This window comes from Solea senegalensis, linkage group LG1, assembly GCF_019176455.1.
Source record: "Solea senegalensis isolate Sse05_10M linkage group LG1, IFAPA_SoseM_1, whole genome shotgun sequence".
In the NCBI taxonomy this organism is placed as follows: Eukaryota; Metazoa; Chordata; class Actinopteri; order Pleuronectiformes; family Soleidae; genus Solea; species Solea senegalensis.
The window spans coordinates 29,603,819-29,626,763 of NC_058021.1; the positions used below are offsets into that span (position 1 = coordinate 29,603,819).

At 40.5% G+C, this 22,945-nt stretch overlaps 1 protein-coding gene across 3 annotated transcripts in view; it reads left to right on the top strand.

Annotated features, from left to right (window-relative positions):
* plxdc2b (plexin domain containing 2b) overlaps positions 1-22,945 on the top strand; it is an 85,169-nt gene that overhangs the window by 57,677 nt on the left and 4,547 nt on the right. For all 3 annotated transcript variants that reach the window (XM_044030948.1, XM_044030957.1, XM_044030965.1), the window contains 8 exons: positions 2,720-2,838; positions 2,955-3,054; positions 7,540-7,635; positions 7,800-7,881; positions 11,999-12,059; positions 12,143-12,296; positions 16,992-17,030; positions 21,488-21,654. In XM_044030948.1, the coding sequence (XP_043886883.1) occupies positions 2,720-2,838; positions 2,955-3,054; positions 7,540-7,635; positions 7,800-7,881; positions 11,999-12,059; positions 12,143-12,296; positions 16,992-17,030; positions 21,488-21,654 (818 nt within the window). The remainder of the gene's footprint in view (positions 1-2,719; positions 2,839-2,954; positions 3,055-7,539; positions 7,636-7,799; positions 7,882-11,998; positions 12,060-12,142; positions 12,297-16,991; positions 17,031-21,487; positions 21,655-22,945) is intronic.

Consider the following 22,945-nt stretch of genomic DNA (forward strand, 5'->3'; position numbering starts at 1 on the left):
ATACCACTTACAGGCCGTAAAGTATGTTTGACACAAACTACATAACTCTGCAGTTAACTTTATAGAGACTCAGACATTTATTAATCCATTATTCACTGTGTGTTTTATCTCTGGTTGCATTTGAAACACTAGCATCAGCTACTTTGGTTTAAACGTCGTCTCTCTCTCTCTACACTGCGTAAAAACACTCGACACAGTCTGATCAAGTCTGATGTTTGTGTTGAAAACTACATTTTAATATGTCACAGTAGGAAAAGAAGTGGTGTAAACAGTTACATGCAAGTGAGCAAATCTGTCCAAAATAGTAAATTTAAGTGGATTTTATCTGGATACACCCTTGAAATGTTAGCACATCAAGGGCTTTATTCATATTATATAACATCTTTGCTTTCCTCCACTTCATATATCTATGGAAATGTCTCTTGTTGCATCAGAAATAACCTACAGGGTTTTATTTCATTCATTCAGGAATCATCAAAAATCCGCAAATTAATTAGAAATAAGAAGTAGAAAGAATGTTTATAAATCTTAGCGCAGACTGAAGTCATAAAATGAATACGATGCAAATTAAAATTCAGCACTCTGGGGACGAGCCGTCGTAACGGGGCAGGATTTGTTTTGTTTTATTTTGAGTTAATATGCTGTGTTTAGCTCGGACGTGGAAGTGGAAATGCCCGTGCTCCCTCCACGCCTCCTCGACCACTCTGTATTTTTAGTCAGGAAACCCCAGATAACACGACGGCCTCCTCTCCTGATCTCACTCAGTGCGACAGACTGAACCCATTGGTCCCATATGTTAGCAGCAATTTAGTGCTCTACCCTCTCTTGGATTGTCACTGCCTTTCTCCTAAATTCCCTCATCTTTAACACATTACTCAACAACTCTTCCATATATTGTATATCCATATATTGTCAAACCTCTCGTTTTATCGTATGAAACATGTACCACAGGCCTTTTATGACGGCAGACATCCGTTTTCTGCAAATTGGCAGCAGCAAACTAAATCCTCGTCTTTACTCTGGATGGCAGAGGTCTGGCCATGTGATGGAAAAATTGATTAGTTGTGTTAACAACCCTTTATTGCCCTGGCGCGCTGCCGTATGTCCAACTCTGAAGGGGGAGTGGGTCGACTTTCACGTCGATAGGTTCTGTACACTAAATCAAAGTAATGTTAAAAGTAATATGGGGGCCCTGCCGTCTGGAGGGCAGAGCTGCAGGAGTCTGGAACTAATTGAGTACATCCCCTAAATTTAAAAGTAACACCTGAAGATCGCGAGACGTGGAGCAATCAAACAGCCTTTTGGCCACAAGTTGTGTTAGACTAAGTTCATTCCATTATCGATTCTCTTTTAAATGCTCGGCTTATAAGGAGATGCATCTTCGAACTCCGTTCACTTACATTTTATTCCGATGCGGAAGAATGGAATAAGGAACAAGAAGTTGAGTTTTGCAGTATGCATGGTGCCATTTTTGAAAGCAGGGGGTGGAGCTGGTGAAGAAGGGAGGAGCGACAGGGGCAGCAGATCCATGTCAATCAAACCCTAAACTAAAACCCTTCTTATATTTATACGAAATGGACATAACCCTGTCGAACGACTGAGGTCATCCAAAAATGTATACTGATGTTATAAATCAAGTGAGATACAGGATCATTTTGCTATGGACGAAACTGACCTTGCAACCAGTGGAGTTTTCCACTCCCATTTAGAGAAGATAAGGTTTCTGCAGCGGTTTAACCTGAAAACTATGTCCATTATTCATATAGTGTTCAGTCAGCCTGGGTCAAATGGCCAAAATTGTGGTTTTCAAATTCTTTATGTTACAGAATGAAAAGGATTAAGTGGTAAAAAGAGACACAAACATTCCAATATTTCATTGCTGTTATGTTTTGTTTCTCAAAGTGCATTTGCTCAGTGCTCATTGTTAATTATGTTTCTGTAATGGTTAATACACCAGTACGTAAAAGCTCTTTAACCAAAATGCTAATTGCTGAAATATATGTATTATTAGTCATGAATTCTCCCATTTACTGTTTGACAAAAAAAGTACTAAAGCACATTATTATTTCTTGATTGATATGTCAAATACTTATTTTCTTGCAAATTTGGATATAAAAAGGTGAATTCAGTTTATTTGGTCAAATACATTTGTTACACCCTGTATAATGTTAATGAATAATTGCCCAACCTTGCTGTTAAGTCTATAATCTTTATTTAAGTGAAATTATCCTTAGAGTTGTTGTTGCCCTGCTTTAATGTAAATTAAAGTTACTTAGATTGAAATATTCTTATTTCCCTGTACAATGAGAAGCAGTCGCTGTTCTTTCATGGCTTTAACTGCGCCGTGTAAATTGTTGCAGCGTCGCCATCTTTCACCTCGTCTCCATTCACTTTTGTCAAAAGTTTCACTTTTATTTCGTCCTCGTCTTCTCCCAGCAGATGGGTTTTATATCGGCGCTCACAGGGAGCACCAGGAAATAATCCCTCAAAAAGATATTTCCTTACAAACTTGATTGTTACATTTACGTCCTCTCGATCACATCCGTCTTTGCCGAGTCAGCGGTTCATTTCACGCTGGAGCTGAGGCAGCAGAGATAGTGGTTCTGTAACGGCGAAAGCCAAGTCGGTGTAAGAAAATAAATCAACAGTGTGAGCTGTAGGGAGACGGTGGCTTTCTGTGTTTTCTTTGTGTTGACCCTCGTGGGGTTGTGTGTTCTAGGCACTGCTCTGGTGGTGCAGTGGGACCACGTTCATCTACAGGACAACTACAACCTGGGAAGTTTCACCTTCCAGGCCACGCTGCACAACACGGGAAGAATTGTGTTTGCATACAAAGAGGTACAATGGATTTCATCAAATGGCAATATTTATTGGTGTACTGAAGGCAAAGTTTTATTTTTCAGCCTGTCTCCGCCTGTCGTTGCAGTGATTGATTTTCCTTCCTCCCATTTCAGATCCCGGTTGAGGTGGCGCAGATCAGCTCTGTCAATCACCCGGTGAAGGTGGGCCTGTCTGATGCCTTTGTGGTGGTCCACAAGATCCAACAGATACCCAGTGAGTCCCCAAACACACTGTCCTAACTTTTATCACCCTGTCCAACATCAGTTCATCACAGTAATCCAACGGTCACTGGTGTAAGGCCTGATTTTTGCCTCCTCAACGTGGGCAGGGTCATCACTGCACGGCTGCATGAAACTGCTGTGACACACAAACTACTACTACTTGTTAAGCAGTTGTTTTCAGTGTAACTGAGTCATTAGAATCAGTTCATTAAAAAGATTAATTCAGTACTTCCTGGGGATTTACGGTATGTTGAACAGAACTTTTACATGTGGAAATTGACAAAGTGTCGTTTGCACTGACCACATCCATTTCTTGCAGTTCTTTATTGTCATTATGCAGACATATAACGACATTTTTGTTTGGTAACTTTTGCAATAAAACAAGCAGGAACAAGACACACTATAAATAGTTACAATAAACACTCAGAACAGTATATATAGTGAATCATCTGTACAATAAAAGTAAATAAAGGGACCTGTTGAAGAACTGATGGCAGTAGAAGTGAATTCATAATATCTTAACCAAATCCATCCATCATCGAAGAAAAAGTAGCTTTGGTGAAAAAGTAATGAACCTGACTGTACAGCTCAAGATGACACAATGTAAATGAGTTGGTCTCTTTCGCTTTAGCCCCAGCTGTCGCCACTTCACTCGCTGTGCGCGCAGCTTCAGATCGACTTTACTTTCCAGTTACTGCAATTTGAGCCAATTATTTTCTTTTAAGGGAATGTGAGTGAAGTAGAACGAGAGAGGGAGCACTTGAAAACTTTGTATCCACAGTCGGACTCTTTGTCTTTCATGGGCTCTGATTTTGAGCCTGCCACAATAATGAGACGTCAGATGTGATTTATGCAGTCATTTAAACTGGTTTGGCTGTGTATGCTTGGAACCTTGGTAGCATTTATTTGTCAAATTTAATATCCTGAGCCTGTCCTTCATTTGGCGTCTTTATCTTTAGCTGATGTATGATTTATTTGTGAGTTTGGTTTGAATGTAAAAACATTTCATTATAAGAGTTAATTACTGTAAATCATTTAGTGCAGCAGCTGCAAATAATTGTTTTCCATCTCCTCTAAAAGCCTTTTTTACAGTCTCTTTTCTACAAGGCAAACAGATTCTTGTATTGAACCCATTAGCATCGACATCCTGGACTTCATAAAGCAAGCTGCACTTTGAAGCCTCTGACACAGCGTGATGAAACCAGTGTGTGCTGCTGCTCTGATGTGGAGTGATGAAACCTTCACTGGAGGATGTTAGAACTTGAACAGCATTTCAGAGGAGCGTGCGTTCTCCTCTTTATGACGGAACCTTTTTTTAAAATTTGCTCTGATAATCGATTTAAAAAAAAACCCTGATTCGACCAAAGAGTATGCATCACATACAGAGAGAGGGAGAGGGAGAGAGGATTGGCTTTTTGGAAGTCCAAATGTTTTGCGAGTCAACAGGAACACTCTTTATTAGGTTAGGTATCTCTGTATGGAGGAAGAAAAAAATGCCAAGTAAACTTCTTGCAAGAGCTGAAACAAACAAGGCTACACTTTCTCACTGCACGGACAGCAGGCCGTGTTTGGAAAGTGCACGGATTCATGTCAGAGTCGAGGCAAAGGGCAATATTTTCACCCTGCACTCCTCAGTCCAAAGGTCTTCATGAGCCCCATGAGTAATTCAGCGAGAAGCTGTGGAGAAAGTGAAGGATGTTTACAAATAAGATGAGAAGTGTTGATCACTGTCGTGACGGGCCCCGACAAAGATAAATCTGTTAAGTTAAGTTAAGCACTCATGTTGGCTGTTCAGCAACGTGACCTAAAAAATAACGAAGAAGAATATTTCAACAAGCAACAGCCAAACTGAACGGCAGCTGCTCTTTGGTGGCAGACGTGTCTACTGAGCAAAATCAAATCCCTGGCAGACTCTGACAGAGTTGAGTTCAGCCAGACTAGAGTTGTACGATAAATGGATCCCAAACATTAGTGTTTAACAAGCCGGAGATAAAACTTGACTATTATACTCGTGATCCTGCCTCCAGCAGATTAATTGAGAAAGTATGAACAGCACTGGACTAACCTTTAGAAGAACAAGAATCAGGCACTTTAATTCAAAGAGAAAGATGATGTTGCTGCTTAGTTCTTCATAAGTAATCCATCTAATCTCACATGTTTGAAGAGTATAAAGTGTAAAGTATATAAGTATAGAACGTTGTAACTCAATCACATCTGCCAAAATGTTGGATTTTCTTTACCTTACTTTTTGGATTGCCTTGGATTAAAGGATCAAGATCATTAGGAACTTTCTGTCCTCAACCTGACCAGTGTATACAGAGATTAGAGAGATGACTCATGACCAGGGTGTGTAATTCACAGGTCAAATAGAAGCACTTGTCAAGATACTTTCCCAAGGTCAGATTATACATTAATAGTCACACAGTTATTTTTAGATTGAAACCAAAACCACCTCGTTCATTTGCAAGCCTCCTTGCCTGTGCCTGGATTAAAAATCTTGATTACAAATTGGAGATGTTAATTATATTGAGTATGTTGTTGTTATGCTGTGCTTTTCTTTTTAGGTTTTAGAGTTCAATAAATGCATCTTATTCACAGCTGAGCATACTGAGAATACATTATAGATATGAATTAACTCACCCTCCTGTGTGGCACATCGTTTAGTGTTTGATTCTATCAGGGTAAAGTAAGTAAATCCCCGTTAGTCTTTGTTAATGTTGTGGCTGAGAACTTTAATGATCAAATTTATTTTAAGCTTCCTTCCACCGACCGACCAGCCACTGTAAGGGGCTGCTCACACAACAACAGCCTCGGGCTGAGAAACTGACCTTCCTCTGACACCCACCGTGTCATTAGGCACCTGATAATCCCTTCGCCCGAGGCAGGAGGAAGTCAGTCTCCAGGGGGAGGAGATGAGGGAAGGGAAGGCTGGTCATATTCTGAGGATAGACCACACTGGCTCAAACCTCCTGCTTTGATCACTTGTCCAGTGTGTAATCAAACCCAGCAGGTTTCCAAGGAAACAGCATCCCATCATGTGAGGGGATGCTGTTTTCCGCACAACACAGTTCCGCCAGCAGCTGCAAACAAACCATAACGTTACTGTAGATTTACAGGAGTCATGTTCTAATTTGCTTTCTTGCCCAGAAACGATGGTGACCGATACCACGTCTGAGTTTAGCAAGAATGACCTCCTGTAACAAAGTAATGTGTCATTTTAACGCCTCGGCATTTATACAGAATAAATATACCAGCCATGATTTGTATATGAGAGCTGTAGGTGGACGGGTTTTATCTTCACAGCCAGCCTGGCTGATTTCCTGGGTTTACAGACTTTATTCAAAGATAAACAGATCTTTTTTCTCTCTCTCGCTCTCTCTCTCTCGCTGCTGCAGCTTTGTATTTACTGGAAAGATGCGAGTGTGTGATTTATCTTATCGTGTGACTGTACGTCCCCAAATCCCAAACTATTTTTTAAAAATGTAAAGGTTCCGCTATGCAATACTTTAGCAGCACCAGTCATCACAGCTAAGTACACGCGTCGCAACAAAACAAAAGCAACTGGGACAGTAACGCGTGCTTATTCTAGTCAGTCATGAATAAAAAAAGACATAATATTTGCATGTGCTTGTCTCATGAAACACAGCAATGCATGTGAACATTTCCTGCGGCACTCGAATGCACCTGGACAGGCTTCAGAGTTAATATTTGTACTGTCACAGCTTGTAAATATGAGGTACAGCAGTATAATACTATGTGCTGTCCATGTACATGTTACACAGGCATTGCATTGACTTCCACTTGTCTCTGCCACTGATTAAACAGACCGTGTCATTAGCAATGTCATGTGAGGCGCAGTGTCACGTTGCACGTTCTGTTAAACGTCAGTGGTTTACTGATTTATTCCAAGGACTGCTGCATCAGAGAGTCACATAAAAACCCCCATTAGAATTCAAATGTACTTCTACACAGAGCAGTTACTGTTTAAATTACTATGCACCGAATGAGCCTGCTTAACTTTAACAAAAAGGACGTTTTCCATCTTTGTCTGAGGCTGCTGACAATGCACTGCCAGCAAAAGAAAGCAGCTGGTTTTCCACCGGCACACGTGAGGGCCAGAATGCAATAAGAGTCAGTGATGTATCTAATCAATCGCTTTATCTCGCCACGGCTGATGACTTGCTGCTACAGATGACCGGGACGGTAGCCTTTCAGCAGAGTGCGATTGATATCGGCTCCCTCGGGGAAATTGCTACTGTCCGTTGCCAAGACATTGGCTGACACCAGGGCACCAAAGAGTGGGGGGAAATAAAGTGCGATGGCAGCATCCTTTATGACCTGATTCTACCTCCTGCTCTTCTTCCTCTTCCTCTTTCTCTTCAGGGGCCACTTGTCCTAGTTTTTATCTTCGGGCCTGGAAGATTTGTGATGCTCTGTTCACTCTCTCACTCCATCTCCTCCTTTCTCCGAAATACAGACGTGCGGAGGCGAACGATCTACGAGTACCACCGCGTGGAGCTGACAAAGACGAAGATCACCAATTCTACAGCTGTGGAGATTCTGCCTTTGCCCAGTAGGGAGACTTTATTTTATCCTAACAGCTGCCATAACACTGTCCAGTACCCACATTTTAGTCAATGAATGAGACAAACAGGACTCCAGCTGTGTGTTAATTTGACTGTTTGACAGAAATTTGACCTGTTTTTGTTTTTGTTTTTTTATCTCCTCCCTCTCCAGCGTGTCTCCAGTTCACCAGCTGCAGCTCCTGCATCTCCTCGCAGATCAACTTCAACTGTAGCTGGTGTCACCGCCTCAGCAGGTTTGGATATATGGACACTTTTAATTTGTCCTTTTACACCCAATCCTCACAAATCCTCACTAGGGCCGCACCTTAATTGGTGGTATATTTTTAAATCTGCCGTAAAAAAAGGAGTGAAAACAAATGTGCTTGGAGAAACTTATGAACTTATGGTTTAATTCTCACGCCCATTGGTTCAGTTGATGAAAGTCACTTTATTAAAATATCAAATGAATCTCCACATTAACATGATATTTAATCATTTTCCCAAACACTTGCTTTATGAAAAATGCAGTTCTCTAACTGAATTGTTTAGTTTTGTGTGAGTAATGAACCAAGATGAGGTAAAGTGGGCTCCAACACTGGCACTTACTTTACATTAATTACGTTTAATAAAGTCCCTGACACACTTTGTGCACTAAACATAAATACTCTTTATTAATGTTTATTGTGGTTATTATTATCACTTTTAATTAAAACGACACCCTGCAGAGGTGCAGACAGTCTGAGAACATCTCATGCATACGGTATGAGGATGGAAAATTAATTCTGTATAATCATGTATTGGTTTTAATGTGTGAACTTAATTTAGACTCTGCAACAGCTCATTCTAACTTTCACTCCATTCACACCTCTTCTGTCATCCCTGGTCTTTTTTAAAAAAGTCGATATTTTTTCTTCCTTCCATTCCTTTCTTGGTCATTTTTGTCAGGGGTGACACTGAGCAGCCTGTCCCTGAGCAGCCTTCATTTTCCTCTGTATGAGCATGTTATTCATCAAATATTAAGCTGCCTCTCCTTTATTTTCAACCTGTCATTTATTCCGGGGGATAATGTAATCGACTGCAGAAAATGTGCTCGAGAGATCTCTGATAGCCCTTTCCTACAGGTCAAAAAACCCATTTAATCCCGAGTTTTAATAGGTTTTTGGTTTAATCAACATTCACTGTGACTCTGCAGTGCACACATGACGCAAGACGTGGGTGAACGCGTTCATTTCCTTCGTCCTGTGACTTGTTTTGTGTCATCGTTTGTGTTAACGCAGCTTCATTTAGGACTTCTCCCCCATGCTCTGCATCTAAAATATGTTTTTCCCTTTATGGAGACAAACTCATTTACACTGCGGTTACACATGAAGAAGTGTTTTTCCTCGGGGCCAGTCGCCAAGCTGTGGTGAGATACTTCACGCCTGCAGCAGTGATCTCATTAAGCTTGTGTTTTAATGAGTTTTCTAATAGTGTTAATATGTGACTGTTCAGTGTTACCCTGGCCTTTTATGTCCTTCGGCAACTTGCTCTGGGAGAAACGCAAACATGCTCCAAACATGTGCTACTTAAAAACAGTGCTGGCTCGTTGACTGTGAGGTTAATGATAAAGTGCGGACTTGATTTTAAGAGATCGGCTATAATGAATTATAATCTCAGCGAAGTGAGAGCCCTGAGTTTGTCGGGGCTGATGTGTGCAGCTGAGGCAGGTTTGATAAAGCATGACAGACTTCACAGCGCCATAAGTGCCAGTTTAATCCAACGTTACTGTGTTTGGATGTAAGGCAGGGATTTGTTTACCGGAGGGGGGAAAAAAAAGCCACAGCTGGCGAACGTCACAAATGTGGCTGGTTGAATATTAATGGATGTTAAGGAGACGAATATTGAGTTTTAATATGTCTTAGTCTTCCAGCAAACTGTTACTGCGTCATTTATGTTGACAAATCGTATAATTATGGTCTCACAAATCTTTGGAGCCGCAGTTACATCAGTCAGCCGGAGGAGAAATATTCACGTCCTTGTCTTTTGTTGTGCATTTAAAATATTTGTGAAAATGATTAGGGGTTGGAATCACGATACAAACCGTCCGTGAAAAGTTAGTAAGTGCAGGATTTCTCTATTTAGTCACAACATGGAGAACAAAGTGCATCAAGTCTAACGTAGCTTTCTCCGCCGTTATCCCGCCATAAACTCCCTCTTCTTCTGCCAGGTAACTTCTGCCCAAGTTTCCCTCTTTCATTTGAGCAGCGCCACCGTGAGGAGACATGAAGTAGTGACTTCAGTGAGTGAAACCATGGCAGGGACTGTTTATTTTATTTCTCATTAATTAAAATATCCATTATTGATATTACCAAATCGATATTTTGACCCCCTGATAGTTACATTGTCCTGTTTCATGCTGTTATATACAGTGTATATTATTATTTCTTTGTGTGATCATTTTCCAGCCAGTATTTGAATTAAAGCCGGATTCTTTGCCTTCAATTTGTCATAATGATGTTAAAAATGATTTATTTATTCGACTGTGTTTTTCTATTTGATACACAATACAAAGGAACTGCGTTATTCTATCTGCAAAGCAATTTAGGGAGCAGCATTCATGTTTGCTGCAAAAATACCAGTGCTCTGTTGCCTGTTGCCTCTTTAAATAAACTTGTATAAAAATGTATATATAAAAAGAACAATGGAATCATTTGATTTACATTGTAAGCAAAAAGAAATGAGAAAATAAAACTTAAAAGATCATTTCAGCCAAAAAAAAAACAACAAAAAACACAATTTGGGTAATTTGATGCGTGTCACTGGTAGCAGCAGCGTGTGCAGTTCACTTCAATCAAATGTAATTAACAACTGTGACCTGATTTCATGCGTCCTGTGACGCGAGTTATCAAACTGAGGAGTTGGAGATGTGCGTTCTGTCAGCCTTTCATCCCACTGCTCTTTTTTATCTGCTAATGTACTGGGGTAGTAATATATGCCACTGATTTTTTTAAAAAGTGCAAAGAAAGACAGTTTCCATTGAAACATTGATGGCAACTGAAGAAGCAGGTTTGGAATCCAGTAGTGAGGTCCATCTATTCTGCTGTTTCGGTGGCAGATTTGGCTTCATTTATATTCAAATGAAGCACCTCAATGCATTCTAATTAAAAGCACTGTGAATCAGTGCATTAGAAGTGATGAATGCCTCTGAGAAGAAGGAAGAAAAACAAACTACAATCTCCCTGTAAAGCGACAGGTTGGAGCAGACTTGTCAGAAATATCGTCTCTTTCTCGCTCTCCCTCCACTCTCTCTCTCTTGTGGAGAAAAGCAGTCAAGGAAAATGGGGAATTAAGCGGCGAGCTCTGTCTCGCCTGATTGAGCAGATGAGGCTGAATTTGTTGGTGGGGAAATAATAGGAATGGGATGATTAGAGCGGGAGGAAGATGAAAATGGACTGCGTCACATGACGTCATTAGCATAACCATATGTTCACTGGACGAATGTGGTCTGCACGGAGTGTCTAAGTCTGTGCTGGTCTCATGTTGTCCCCGCAGCACCGGGTTTAAACCTCTGCACTGCACTGTGACTCGGTCACTGTCTCACGGTCGTACAGTGAGAAATCATTTACAGACTGCCGAAGCTTTTAAACTGCACTTTATTTGACAGAAAAATAGCGTGAGAGTGTTTACTGCTTTGCATACTAACTCGTCTTGCCAGGCGGGTACACTGTTCTCTGGCAAAGGGCCCAGACTGACAGAAAGAAATGTGAGTTCACCATTAGGTGAGTTATAATTTTGATCCATTTTCACCGCGGAGGATTAGTGGCTGCTGCTTTGATTAGCTTCTGCCTTTTTGAGGTTCTTAGAAGCCGCGGACCATGATGCACGGTCGACTCAACATCACCCATATCCCAAGGCCTCAAGACCTCCTTACACGTGCGCACACACACACACACACCCTGTATATCTTCATACAGTGCAAAGGTGGTGCACAACCTGAGTTTGTCCAACTATTTCATTTGAACAAATATCTGCTGTGAAAAAGGTCTGTTATTGTAACAGAATTAAATATCAGTAAAGTTTTTTCCAGCCCAATTTGTAAGTTGTAATGAATCGAAGAGTCATTTATGAAAATATTCCTTGATCAGTTATATTAATAGCTATTAGGTGAACTGTAAGGACATTTGGCACAGATATTTGAGAACAACTCCAGGTTCTCTTGAGCCTCTAACTTTTGTGATTTAAACATTTTAATTTTGTATCACAATTGTCTTCTTTCTCTGCCTCTTTTTTTTGGCCTCCCCTCATTTCCTCTCTCAACACGGTGACAGACTCTTACCAGTGGCACAAATCGATGAAAATGTGACACTGAACACCTTTAACCTCTGTTCCCAGATGCTCCAGTGGCTTTGACCGCCATCGGCAAGACTGGGTGGACAGCAGTTGCCCAGATGAGGTGAGCGTCAAAGACAAATGCACACGATGACCAGCCATGATGAAAAACTTTACACCGCCTTTACAACATTTGTCACGTTTCAGACCAAGGACAATACGTGCGACATCATTGACACGACGTACCTCTACCCCTTCACCACTGCTGTTGTCACCAAAACAACATCCAGGAGCAAAGACACCACTGCAGAAGGGGACAGACTGTCCACCTCTCACACTCCCACCAGTGTCCCCACTGAAGGTAAAGTAGTAAAAACAGAGTTGGAACAAGGCCATGGTGCATATTGTGTCAGAGCCCAGAGCTTTCTTTTAACCTCTAATAGCTAATTCTGTGCTGGCAGGATGTTAAATGAAGTGCATTTGGAACTGTTCTTTATTGTTATTGACGCGTTTCCTCTTTTACAACCTGAACAAGACACTTTTGGAGAGCGCGTCTCCGTAGCTATCCACTTTAGATTAAAAACAGAAAGGAAATCATCCCAGGTGGCAGGCGGTGGAGCAGAGCATAGCATAGCAGCTGTGCGTGCAGGCACCAACTTTTACACAATGCCGGCTGAATTGGGACAAATCGATCATAATCGATGTGCCCACACACACCTGTGGCGATGTCACTATTTTTGTCTCTGCTGGCTCGTCATCAATCTTTGCTTCATGAAAAGTGAGTTTCCTTTTCACATGACAAAGCGTTTTTTCTTTCTTTTCAATCAGGAGAAGGACAATTTTCATTGTTGAAGATAAAGTGCTGGCTTGTGACAAATCCAGATATTAAGGTCCTCTAAAAGTGGTTTGGTGTTATAACCTGCACTCTCCAGCTTGCTCAAGGTCTTCTTTTTTTTCCATTTGAGCGCTTTAGTTGGGTCTTTATAGTGAAGCCATTTAAAAAAAAAAAAGTAAGTTTATGGTGTGTGCCCCTGTCAAGTCCCAAACACTGAACCACATGTTCCTTTCTGCAGCTGAAAATAGTCCTTGACCAAACCAATGTTTACTAACTGAATAAGAGGCTAATAAAAGTTGTATTTATTTATTTATTTATTTATACTTTTTAACAATGGAATTTTATTTGTGACATGTTTTCATAAATCAGTGCACTTTGGGATGAGGAAAAGAGAGATGGAAAACACTGTGAGACATTGTTATTATCATTAAAACAAACGCTGTGAAGAACTTGCCTCAAGAAAATCATAACACGAGGCAAACATGACATTAATTTATTATAAAAATAAATAAATTACAGAACACAATGTTTTGGTTGTTTTTTACCATAAATATAACATCAATGTACCATTTGAAGGACCAGTGGGTATGCTTTTGTGGCATCTCTTCAATTCTACAAAAAAAACTGGTGTGTTGATCATATTTGCCTTTTTCCCAAAAGTGCAAAAGCGTCAAGATGAAAATAAGACATGTTGAGAAAGAAAGTTATATTTTTAATGTAAAGTCGTCAAAGGTCATGGTTTAAATATGTTGTAAACAGGTTACTGTAGCAGTAGATACAGTATTTACTGTAAGTGATTAAGTATTTAATATGTCAGAGGTCGTGTGCCTCCCCCTCCTGCATTAAGTGCTGAGTGTCTCTTCATAACAGCAGTACACAGCAAAGGTAAAGTGAGTTGTGTTGGTTTGATATTGCAGTGTGTAAAGTATTGAGCACATGATTCACTGCAGCCTCAGCGGGAGACTCACCCAGAGCTCACAGCCGCATAATCTCCGCATCATCAAATGTAAATCCCCTTTGAAAAAAGAGCAGACAGGATTCTTTTGCTGAGGATAGGAAAATGACCAAGGTGTCCTCTAAAGTTTGTTTACTTCCATTTCTGTTTTTTGCTCGGTCTTCGGAGAGATGTGAAAGTTACAAGCTGGCTGAATTTATTGTTCCCATCTTCAGCTCATTTTCCTTTTTTATGGTGTTTGAGGAAAGAGATGATGGGCAGTTTATCTTAACCTGCTCCATATGTGGTGCTGATGAATCAAAACAAAAAGGAGGGAATCATTCGCCCACTTAAATCCTGGCATTTCAATTAACAGCAACACGTACTGTACGTGTGCGCCAACATACAGTAAATAATACAACTTGTGTTTGTATATCCAGGACTAAAAGGGCAGGAAATGTAGTGTCTTTTCTCAATTAGTGTTATGAGTTTTTGTGTTGTCCTGGTTGCACTTACACTTGGTTCTCTGTGGATCGCCACCTTGCCACAGTGGAGAACCCTGTGTGTCCCACTGAACAATGAGTGTTGCCATCTGGCACTTTTAGCTCCTAGCAGGGTCACCCAAGGTGGTAAGGTTAAGGGGGAGCTTCCAGACTGAGTGCAATCCAAAGAAGACCTCCACGATGGACCAGGTGGAGGATGATGGATGAAAAGCTGAAGCAGGGATGAGTCTCCCGTTTTCTTGGACTCCATGCCACTGGAACCTGATCCATCCCGATGGCTACCTGCGCATCAGCCTCCACACGTAAAACCAAATCATGCACAGGCGTCCTCCTTTAAGGGAATCCACCGGAACATCCCGGATTAAGTTCTCTGGCGTCAGGGGCAGGATTGTGGGATCTGGAAGCCCGTAGTCATGAACAGGCACAGCAGGCGGTGGGTGCAAGATCAGTCGCTGGTTTCTTGGATTGAGGCAGAAGCACAACTGAGCAGAATCCACGCTGAACACCCCACCTGGGGAAGGGCTAGTAAAGGTGCCCTAAAAATAGCCTGCCTTGCACATCCTGGCTGGATTATCACAAACTAGCCCTACCTCTGTTTTGCATAATAACAGTTCAGAGGCTTCTCTTCTAAAATGTCCTCAAATAAATGGTCAGATATGTACTTTTATATTTAAATTTCATTACTAAACGTGCACTAGAATATGATCAACTACATGACTAGTTTGTTCAGTGTTTGGGTTAGACTCCATCTTGAAGCTCCCTCCAAGAACTATTTCACTCTTACCCTAAGATTTTGCCTTTTCCTGAATTCAAACCAGACAAATGATGTTGTTGGGTTAGTGCCTCATTTTTTAGTTTGTGCACTGAGTGTTTTTCCTCATGCCAGTGCCTTTAGGTGAAGCACTGTAACCACTCTTATGAAATGAATACTGTTAAATTCACTTAGTTAATACAATTTCTGGCCCCTTTTTTTCCAAAACAACTTCAGCCTTAAGGATGGTCTTAAAATGATTTTTTTTTAAGATGCCAAAACTTGAGAAAATAGCCTCTTGTGTCAAAGAGTGCAGCATTGGCAGTGTTACGCCACACTTTTCCATTTTGTTGATATCATTTTTGCTTTTCTTAAGCCTTTTTAAGCCGCCTACCTTCAGGTCCGAGTTATCCTTTACTTCATTCTGACCAAAATAATTGAGTTTCATCACTAAGTGCGGCAGTAGTCAACCTTTTCTCTAAAGCTCCTCTGTTGTGGGAGCTGTGCATAAAAGGACACGCCGTCGCAGTTGGGTTTGCGGTGATGAGGATGGATGCAGTGAGTTTAGTGAAATCTGTCCAGCTGTGAGGCAAAAACACGACAAGGAGGCTCTTGCCGATGAATCCCGGGTGTGGTGAGAAGAATTTCAGGAGTAATAAAATGGCTTTGGTCTTTGAGTGTGTTTAGTTTTAAGGATATCAAGGGGTCGTGCTGTGATGCTTGTTGTGGAGCTAACACAGGAAAAAGAAACTCCTGACTGTTAACACGTACGGAGGATCAGTTTTCTCAACTTCTCCACGTTCACTTCTTTCCTCGGCCTCAGGGGTTAAAGGTCAGGTTAGAGTGCAGACTGGGCTGCTCATGCTCATGCTGACAAACCGGAAAGTTAAGGAGTAAAGGATTTTAAATCACAAGTATTAAACAACTTTACGACTACACTGGGGTAAGAAGACCTGACCTGGTTTGATCATATCGTGAAGTAACACGACAACTGACAAAGACACACAATGAAATACAAAAATCAAAAGACAAAACACTGGTGAATTAGTAGTGAACTGTTAAACTGATCGGATGCAAATGATGTTAATCAAACTGTGGTCATATTTTCTTTTACCTAATGCATTATTTTGGATTGTTTTTAAATTCTATTGTATTATAGAAGTCATCTCAGGGTCCCCATTTGTTTGTCTCGTGTACCGGCCTATAGTTTTAGAACCTGGTCTACAGACAAAAAGAATTTCATAATTTGTCCTACCATTGCATTCAGCTGCTAAACAGACTCTGATCTCACACTTTGAACACTTTATTGTACTGACACACTGTGATGAAATCATCATGCTATGTTTTAAAGTTGTATTTCTAATGGTTTGTTTCATGCAGTCACAGACAGTGAACAATGTATCTTTTGCCTTTAGGGGCAATAAAGGTTTCATTCATTCATTTATTCAAACACTGGTCTAAATGGCAGTATAAGCAATTAAATACAGACGATTAAGCATGTTAGATTAATTATGTTCACCTGTAGCATAAACCCACACACGGGTGTTGATGTAGAATAATCGGGTATAGGAAGAACCATGGTCCAACAGATATAAATGCTGCTTTTTCACGCTCTATACCGTTATCTCCTTTAATGATTAATTTAGATCCCAAAACATGTGGCTGCAAAAAGAGAAATAATTCCTTTTGAGATGAATCATTCAGTGAAATATATCTGGTGTGGTGTATGTGCTGAATTTGCATAATGTGAATCCTATGGTGTAAATGTCTGCTGTCCTCTGACAAGTGGGTCACTCTGCATTTCCATATTTCGCATTATTCAACAAATCGTGTTAATTTGGTGAATAATACGTGCCAAACCATCATATTCAAAGTATTTTTTTATTATCAAGTCTTAAATACAATTAATTTGATGTTGAAAGGAAGATGTGTCGTCTCATTTTGGGGATTTTTTATTCTGTCAAAGTTTCAAAAAACAAAAATATAAAGAAATGTTGTCTCATGTCTTTCTTTCTTTCTTTGTCCACCCACAGATGATACAAAGATCGCTCTGCATCTCAGAGACAACCAGGGTAAGTAAGGACCAGTCTTTCACTGACTTATTTCTATGGTTGTGTACGTGTGTGTTTGTGCATGTGAATCTCGTCCCTCTTTGCTTTTTGGAGCTTTGCTCTTCAATCATCAGACAGTGTCACAGATTGTAAGCTCTGGAATAACTAGCACTCAGCCACAATGTTTCATGACATAAACTCTGAAAAATGCGTGGAAAATTCCAGACGTTTTCCAGAGTTTACCGTTCACACGTGAAGAGCATGTCAGGTAATCATTCAGGTCTGATTCATTCACAACAGCAGGAACATTTCTCACTCGCCCGTCTGTGAACTTTCCAAAGATTTTAACGATCTCACTTTGGCATTTCACAGAAATTCAATTCGGATGGTGGCAGGAAAAGTACCAGCAAATGTCCAGAATGATGTATCCTGTCTTTTCATAAAGGCCCTGCAGACAATTTTAGGGAAGGTAGCAGACTTCAGTGGTCTTTTGCTGTTAAAAAATTTGCTGAACTGCTTAGTGCGAAATGGAAGGTAAAAAGTGTGAAACATCTACAGAGAAAGTACATGCAATTTTCATCCCGGTCACTCTTGCAAAAATGAAAACGCAAAACATGTATTGTTTTTATAAAACCATCTGACGATGATCTCATGTTTACAGTAACTTATTTGGCATTTAATTTAAAAGGCCACAAACTACAGCCCAATAACCTCCCAATTGCACTATTTTCAGTAATATGTTTTAGTTGCTAATATGTGAGGAGTGGAAACAACACCTCAAACTGAAATGATTTCCAGTTCTATCAGCTTTTGTAAATATAGCCTCTCAATCATTTCATTCCCTGCTTGAGAGAAATTGGAAAACCAATTTCTATTAGACTTTCATTACACAAACAGTGTCTGGCACTGTGATGAGATGCATTTTATTTTCCATGCATCAACACGTATCTGGAAATAATGTTCAAGGTGAAAAGTAATGGTGAGGAAGGCACTGTGACCATCAGATGGAAAGAAAACACAAAGCATGAGTTTCTGTTGAAGATGTCATTTTTAAGACCAGGGTCACAACGTCACCCATGTTGAGGTTTTTGCAGCCAGGAGTTCAGAAGCATCACCTACAGGGAGGATACTTGTAGCCGTCCTGGCCTTTTCCTGAGTCCCGTAAGGAACTGGAGAGGTTACTTGGTTTCGCAAACTTCTACCAGACGTTCTTCAGGGGTTGCAGCACTTTGGCCACACCTCTTTCAGCCCTTACATCCTCAAAGGTCCAGTCTCCCTTGGCTGACAAGGCTTTCCTGGACTTTAAGGCTCATTTCACTTCTGCCCCCATTCTATGTGTCCCATGGATGCCTCCGATGTGGGGGTGGGAGCCATCTTGTCTCAGTGGTCCGCAGATTAGTGGAAGCTCAGCCACTGCTCTCTCTTTCAGTCCGCCTCCAGGTTCCAACCATCTGAGTCCAAGCCAGAAAAGCGCTGTGCTGTTCAGCTGACTGGAATGCCACTGCTGCCAACCGAAGACTAACCCTGAGTCTTGTGCACACTGTCGCTGGCTCCGGAAGATGACCCTGGAATGACGTTTAACATTCCTGAAGATGGTACTGGGGAACTCTTCCCGTTCTTGGGAACACCATGCTGTCGGAAGCCACAGAGCTGGAATCTGACGGGTTGGACCACGAGGGCAGAGCAGGACAGTCGTGGGGGAATCAAATTAACCAAATTTGGGAGGAGAGGAAGAGTCTGGTGGCTGCAGGGTTGCCAGCCATTGTGATTGACACGATCCATCCATACGTGCTTAAGTGGCGTGCTTTTGAGACTTGGTGTGAGAGAGGCATGTCTCTCCCTGTCAGAGCTCAGTGGTGGAAAAATTTACTTTTGTTCACCCCTCAAAAAATTTGCTGTTACCCATCTGTGGGCCCTGACCCAGAATTTGGGAATCACAAAGTGTTCCAACTTATATGAGCTGGTTCCATGACTGTGGCAGAAAATGCAGTGATTACAGCAGCTGAGATAGTGGACAACAGGATCAAACCACTTTACTCAAGAGCATCCACTCAACACCACCACTCTTTAGCATGTTTTTTCAAAGAGGCTGAAATCATATCCACTTATACATGTGTGCAATCTGTATTATACACTTGAGAAAACCATTGAGGGTTGACCTTCATTTTCAGTGATAAAGTGAAAACTACAAAGAAACAAAAGAGGAATTCAAGCAAAACTTGAAAATGTCAGAGGAAGAAAACTAGATGTGGATATGCTGTATTCTGTAAAAAAAACAGAGCTGGTGGAACATGTAGTTAAATTCAGCGGCTCTGATAAAGTCCCTCGAATTGATTATTCTGATGAATATTCTGGTATATTTCTGAATAAATACCAACGTGAATCCATTTGATTTTATTGTGCACAATACTGTGATGAGTTCTCCAAGTATCACAAATTATGAATCTTAAAGCATGAGTGAACCCCAAAGATTTTAGTGCTGTTGAGGTCTATAATACACTTATTTTTGCACTTATCGTTAACTTCCTAAAACTGCGGTGAGAAGGTTTTTATTTGCCATTTGTGCTTAAACAGACACAGACAGTCCAGACACATTGGAAATGTTGTGCGGGTTCTACGAGTCAGTTGTAGGAGACAGAAACACAAACTTAAGTATAAATATAAATATAGTATAAAAGTTTAAAAGTAGACCTCAAATTAAAATCTATACAGAGTATAAAAAATAATAATATAATGTAGAAGATGTGGAGAAAACAATTGGATAGATGCAGCGCTAAAGCAGAGCTGAGAAATAAAAGGTCGGCTGCATCTCCACTGATCTTTGGTTTCCTCTGTACCAAATGCTCTAAAATATTTATTTTCTATGAGGTGTGCATGTCCATTAGTTACCCAGTCCTCAAAAAAAACAACAGAAACAGCAGAGAACAAATCCAATGCAGTTTACTGAAGACACGTTTTCATTTGCGTTGACTTTCGTCAAACCCACCGTGTGCCTCGCTGAGGCTCTGTGTCTGCTGTCGACTTTAAATGAAACTGACTCCTTGAGCGGCTCCAGAGATCCACTTCCTTCCCACTGGTTATTTAGCCGCTGGGCTGTTGACTTCTCATTGAGTCTCTTCATGTTCATGTCACAACAGCATGTCACATCCAGCAGAACTAGAAATGGGGGAAAATGTCTTTCGGAGTTGTTTTGCTTCAAACATGACTTGACCCAGTGAAAGCTTTTAATTAAGTCGGATGAAAAGCATCTGGATGTAGCAGGTTAAATACATGTTTGCTTAAGTCTATCATATCTTTTTGATCTTATTGACTTACAAAAGTCCATAGAGAATCAGCTTTTTTAACCTGCAGAAACGCAGAGTTGGTCTGGTCTGCTGTTGCCTCTTTTGGTGACTCTGTGTCCCTCATGTCCAACTGAACAAAGGATTCAAAACACTGAAATCACAAACTACCACATCTGAATTCACTGATGGAGGCAGAAGTGAATCAACAACTCCTTTGTGCTGTGATGTAAAATCCCTGATTTTCTCCATGGACTTTGGTTCAAGGACGTGAGCAGTTTACAAAGCAACACATCCTTTTGGAAAAGGCTGTGTAAGAAGTGGATAAAATCTAAGTACACTGACTTAGTCCGTATCTCTATTATACTGTATATATTTTAGTGCACAACTGGTACTACTATTATTATAAATCACCCATCCATATTGAGCATTTTACGTTTTTGGCACATGCCGAGGCTACACTGACGTACAGGAACACTCAGCAGACGTGGTTTTATTACCAGTCGGTTATGGTCTGTGCTGGAAATCAATGAGGCAGGGAGCCAGGGGAGTGGCTGCTTGGCTGACGAGCTTCGACGACGTTGTCGGGGGGCCAGAGAGTGTGCCGTTAGATCTGTGTGAAACCTGCTATAATTCGATATGAAATAAGATACTCCTTTCCTGCCAGTCCTCATTGATGTGTCAGTGCAATGAATCCTATTTCTTTGAGGGGTTTGTTTTAGCTGACAAGCAGGTGAAAACATTGTTTTGCATGAATTTTTGCCCCCATAGATGAAAACAAAAGACTCCCAACAGCTTGCATGATGTTCTTTTCATCCCTCAAAGCATATAGTTGATGCTTTAAAGGCAAGTATTGACTTTTGAAGGACATGCTTATTATGTAGTCACGACATACAGCCTCATCACGTATGTTATAGCTCAGATATAACAGCTCTATGAAATCTAATGAGAATTAACTTCTCTCAAACATACACTAGAAATGTAAAGCTTTATGTTTTGAGTTCCCTTGTGTGACATTTAACAAAAATCATGTTTTTAAGAGGAATTCATGTGAGACAGCAGGGAATTGATGAATAATGAGTGCCTCCTTCTGGTCAACAGTATTTATACCTCGTCAGCCATAAAGGTTTGTATGACGGCATCTGTGTTTGTGTATAAAGTTTTTATAACGAGTCATTTTATGTTTGTTTGTCTTAGTGATGCCGGCCGACAGTGCTGTGGGCAGGAAGCCTGGTACGCACCCTCTACACACCGGTCTGATCCTCGGGATCCTGCTGGTCACTCTGGTCATGGTTGCTGGTGTGCTGGTCACCGTCTACATCTACCACCATCCCACGTCTGCTGCTAGCCTCTTCCTCATCGAGGTGTGACACTGACAAATGACATGATGATGATGATGATGATGCTTAACCTTGTGGGAGGGGGGAAAATAATATAATATAATGGAGGTTTGAAGATCAACACTTATATTAGGTACAAACAATTCAATATAATTCAAATGGTAAATGAAGTAATCCTATTAGTAAATTAATAAATGGATGAAAAACATTTAAATAATAGAATATGTAACCAAAGTATTACATTTAAAAATGATATAGATTATATACAAACCATAGAAAAAATTTAATAAAATATTAAGTAGTAATAGTACCAGATGTCTTTGAATAGATGTCACGTCCACTTTCTTCATCAGATGTTCCCTGAAATCGAATATGTTCGTCTTTGTCTCCAAATGTCTTTCATCAGTTTAATGATTTCCAGAGTGGAAAGTTTCTTGGCTGATAAAACTAAACAAAAAACAAGTCATGATAGGAATTCTGTTTTGTGGTTTTAAAAAAAGATGAATTCTCTTCATGATGATGATAAAAAAATGCAGACTTGAGCTTTTGGTCATTTGGGAATGAAATCCTCAGTTTTGTTGAGGGGAAAAGTTACTCACTGTTAAGTCTGACCATACAAATCGTTCAAAAGATAAAACTAATTCCTTAAAAATGCAGACAGTACTCATTTGCCAGAGTATGGTCAGGGTCAGAAATATGAAATTCTGTTGAATTGTGAGGAGACATATTTCTCCAGCGTTCAGACATTCCAGTGTAATAATAAGAAAACACGTCTGCTCCGAAGTCTCTGGCCGACTGTATAAAAACACTGATACATGGAGCGTTGTCTCTGGTCTGGACACAGCTCAGTGCATTTTGTTCAACAAATCCTGAATCATAAATGTGCCGAAATATTTACACAGGACTCTGTTTGGCTTAATGGGGGTCAAAGTGAACTCCCTGACAATGAATTCAAGCTATGCAAAGTTCACACACTGACGGGTGTGTTTTTATTGAGTTTATTTAATTTATTTAGTCGCTTTTAAGGACAAATCAACAGTGTTTTGACTCAAACACGAGTCATTTATGCATTTGTTAAGGCCATTTTCCTCTGAGATGATTTCGGAAAAAGGCTTAATGTTCACTCTTTCACAAATGTTTGTGTCATTGCTTTTCACAGCACTGAAAACATAATGACCATGGGAAAACACTCAAGTGTCTAACATTGCAGAGTTTTACCCAATTTATTATTACAACAAGTAAACAGGTAAAAACACATTATTGCAGTCTCACTTTGTCTCCTCAGTGGAGTTCAGGTAGAGGAACCAGCTTCTGA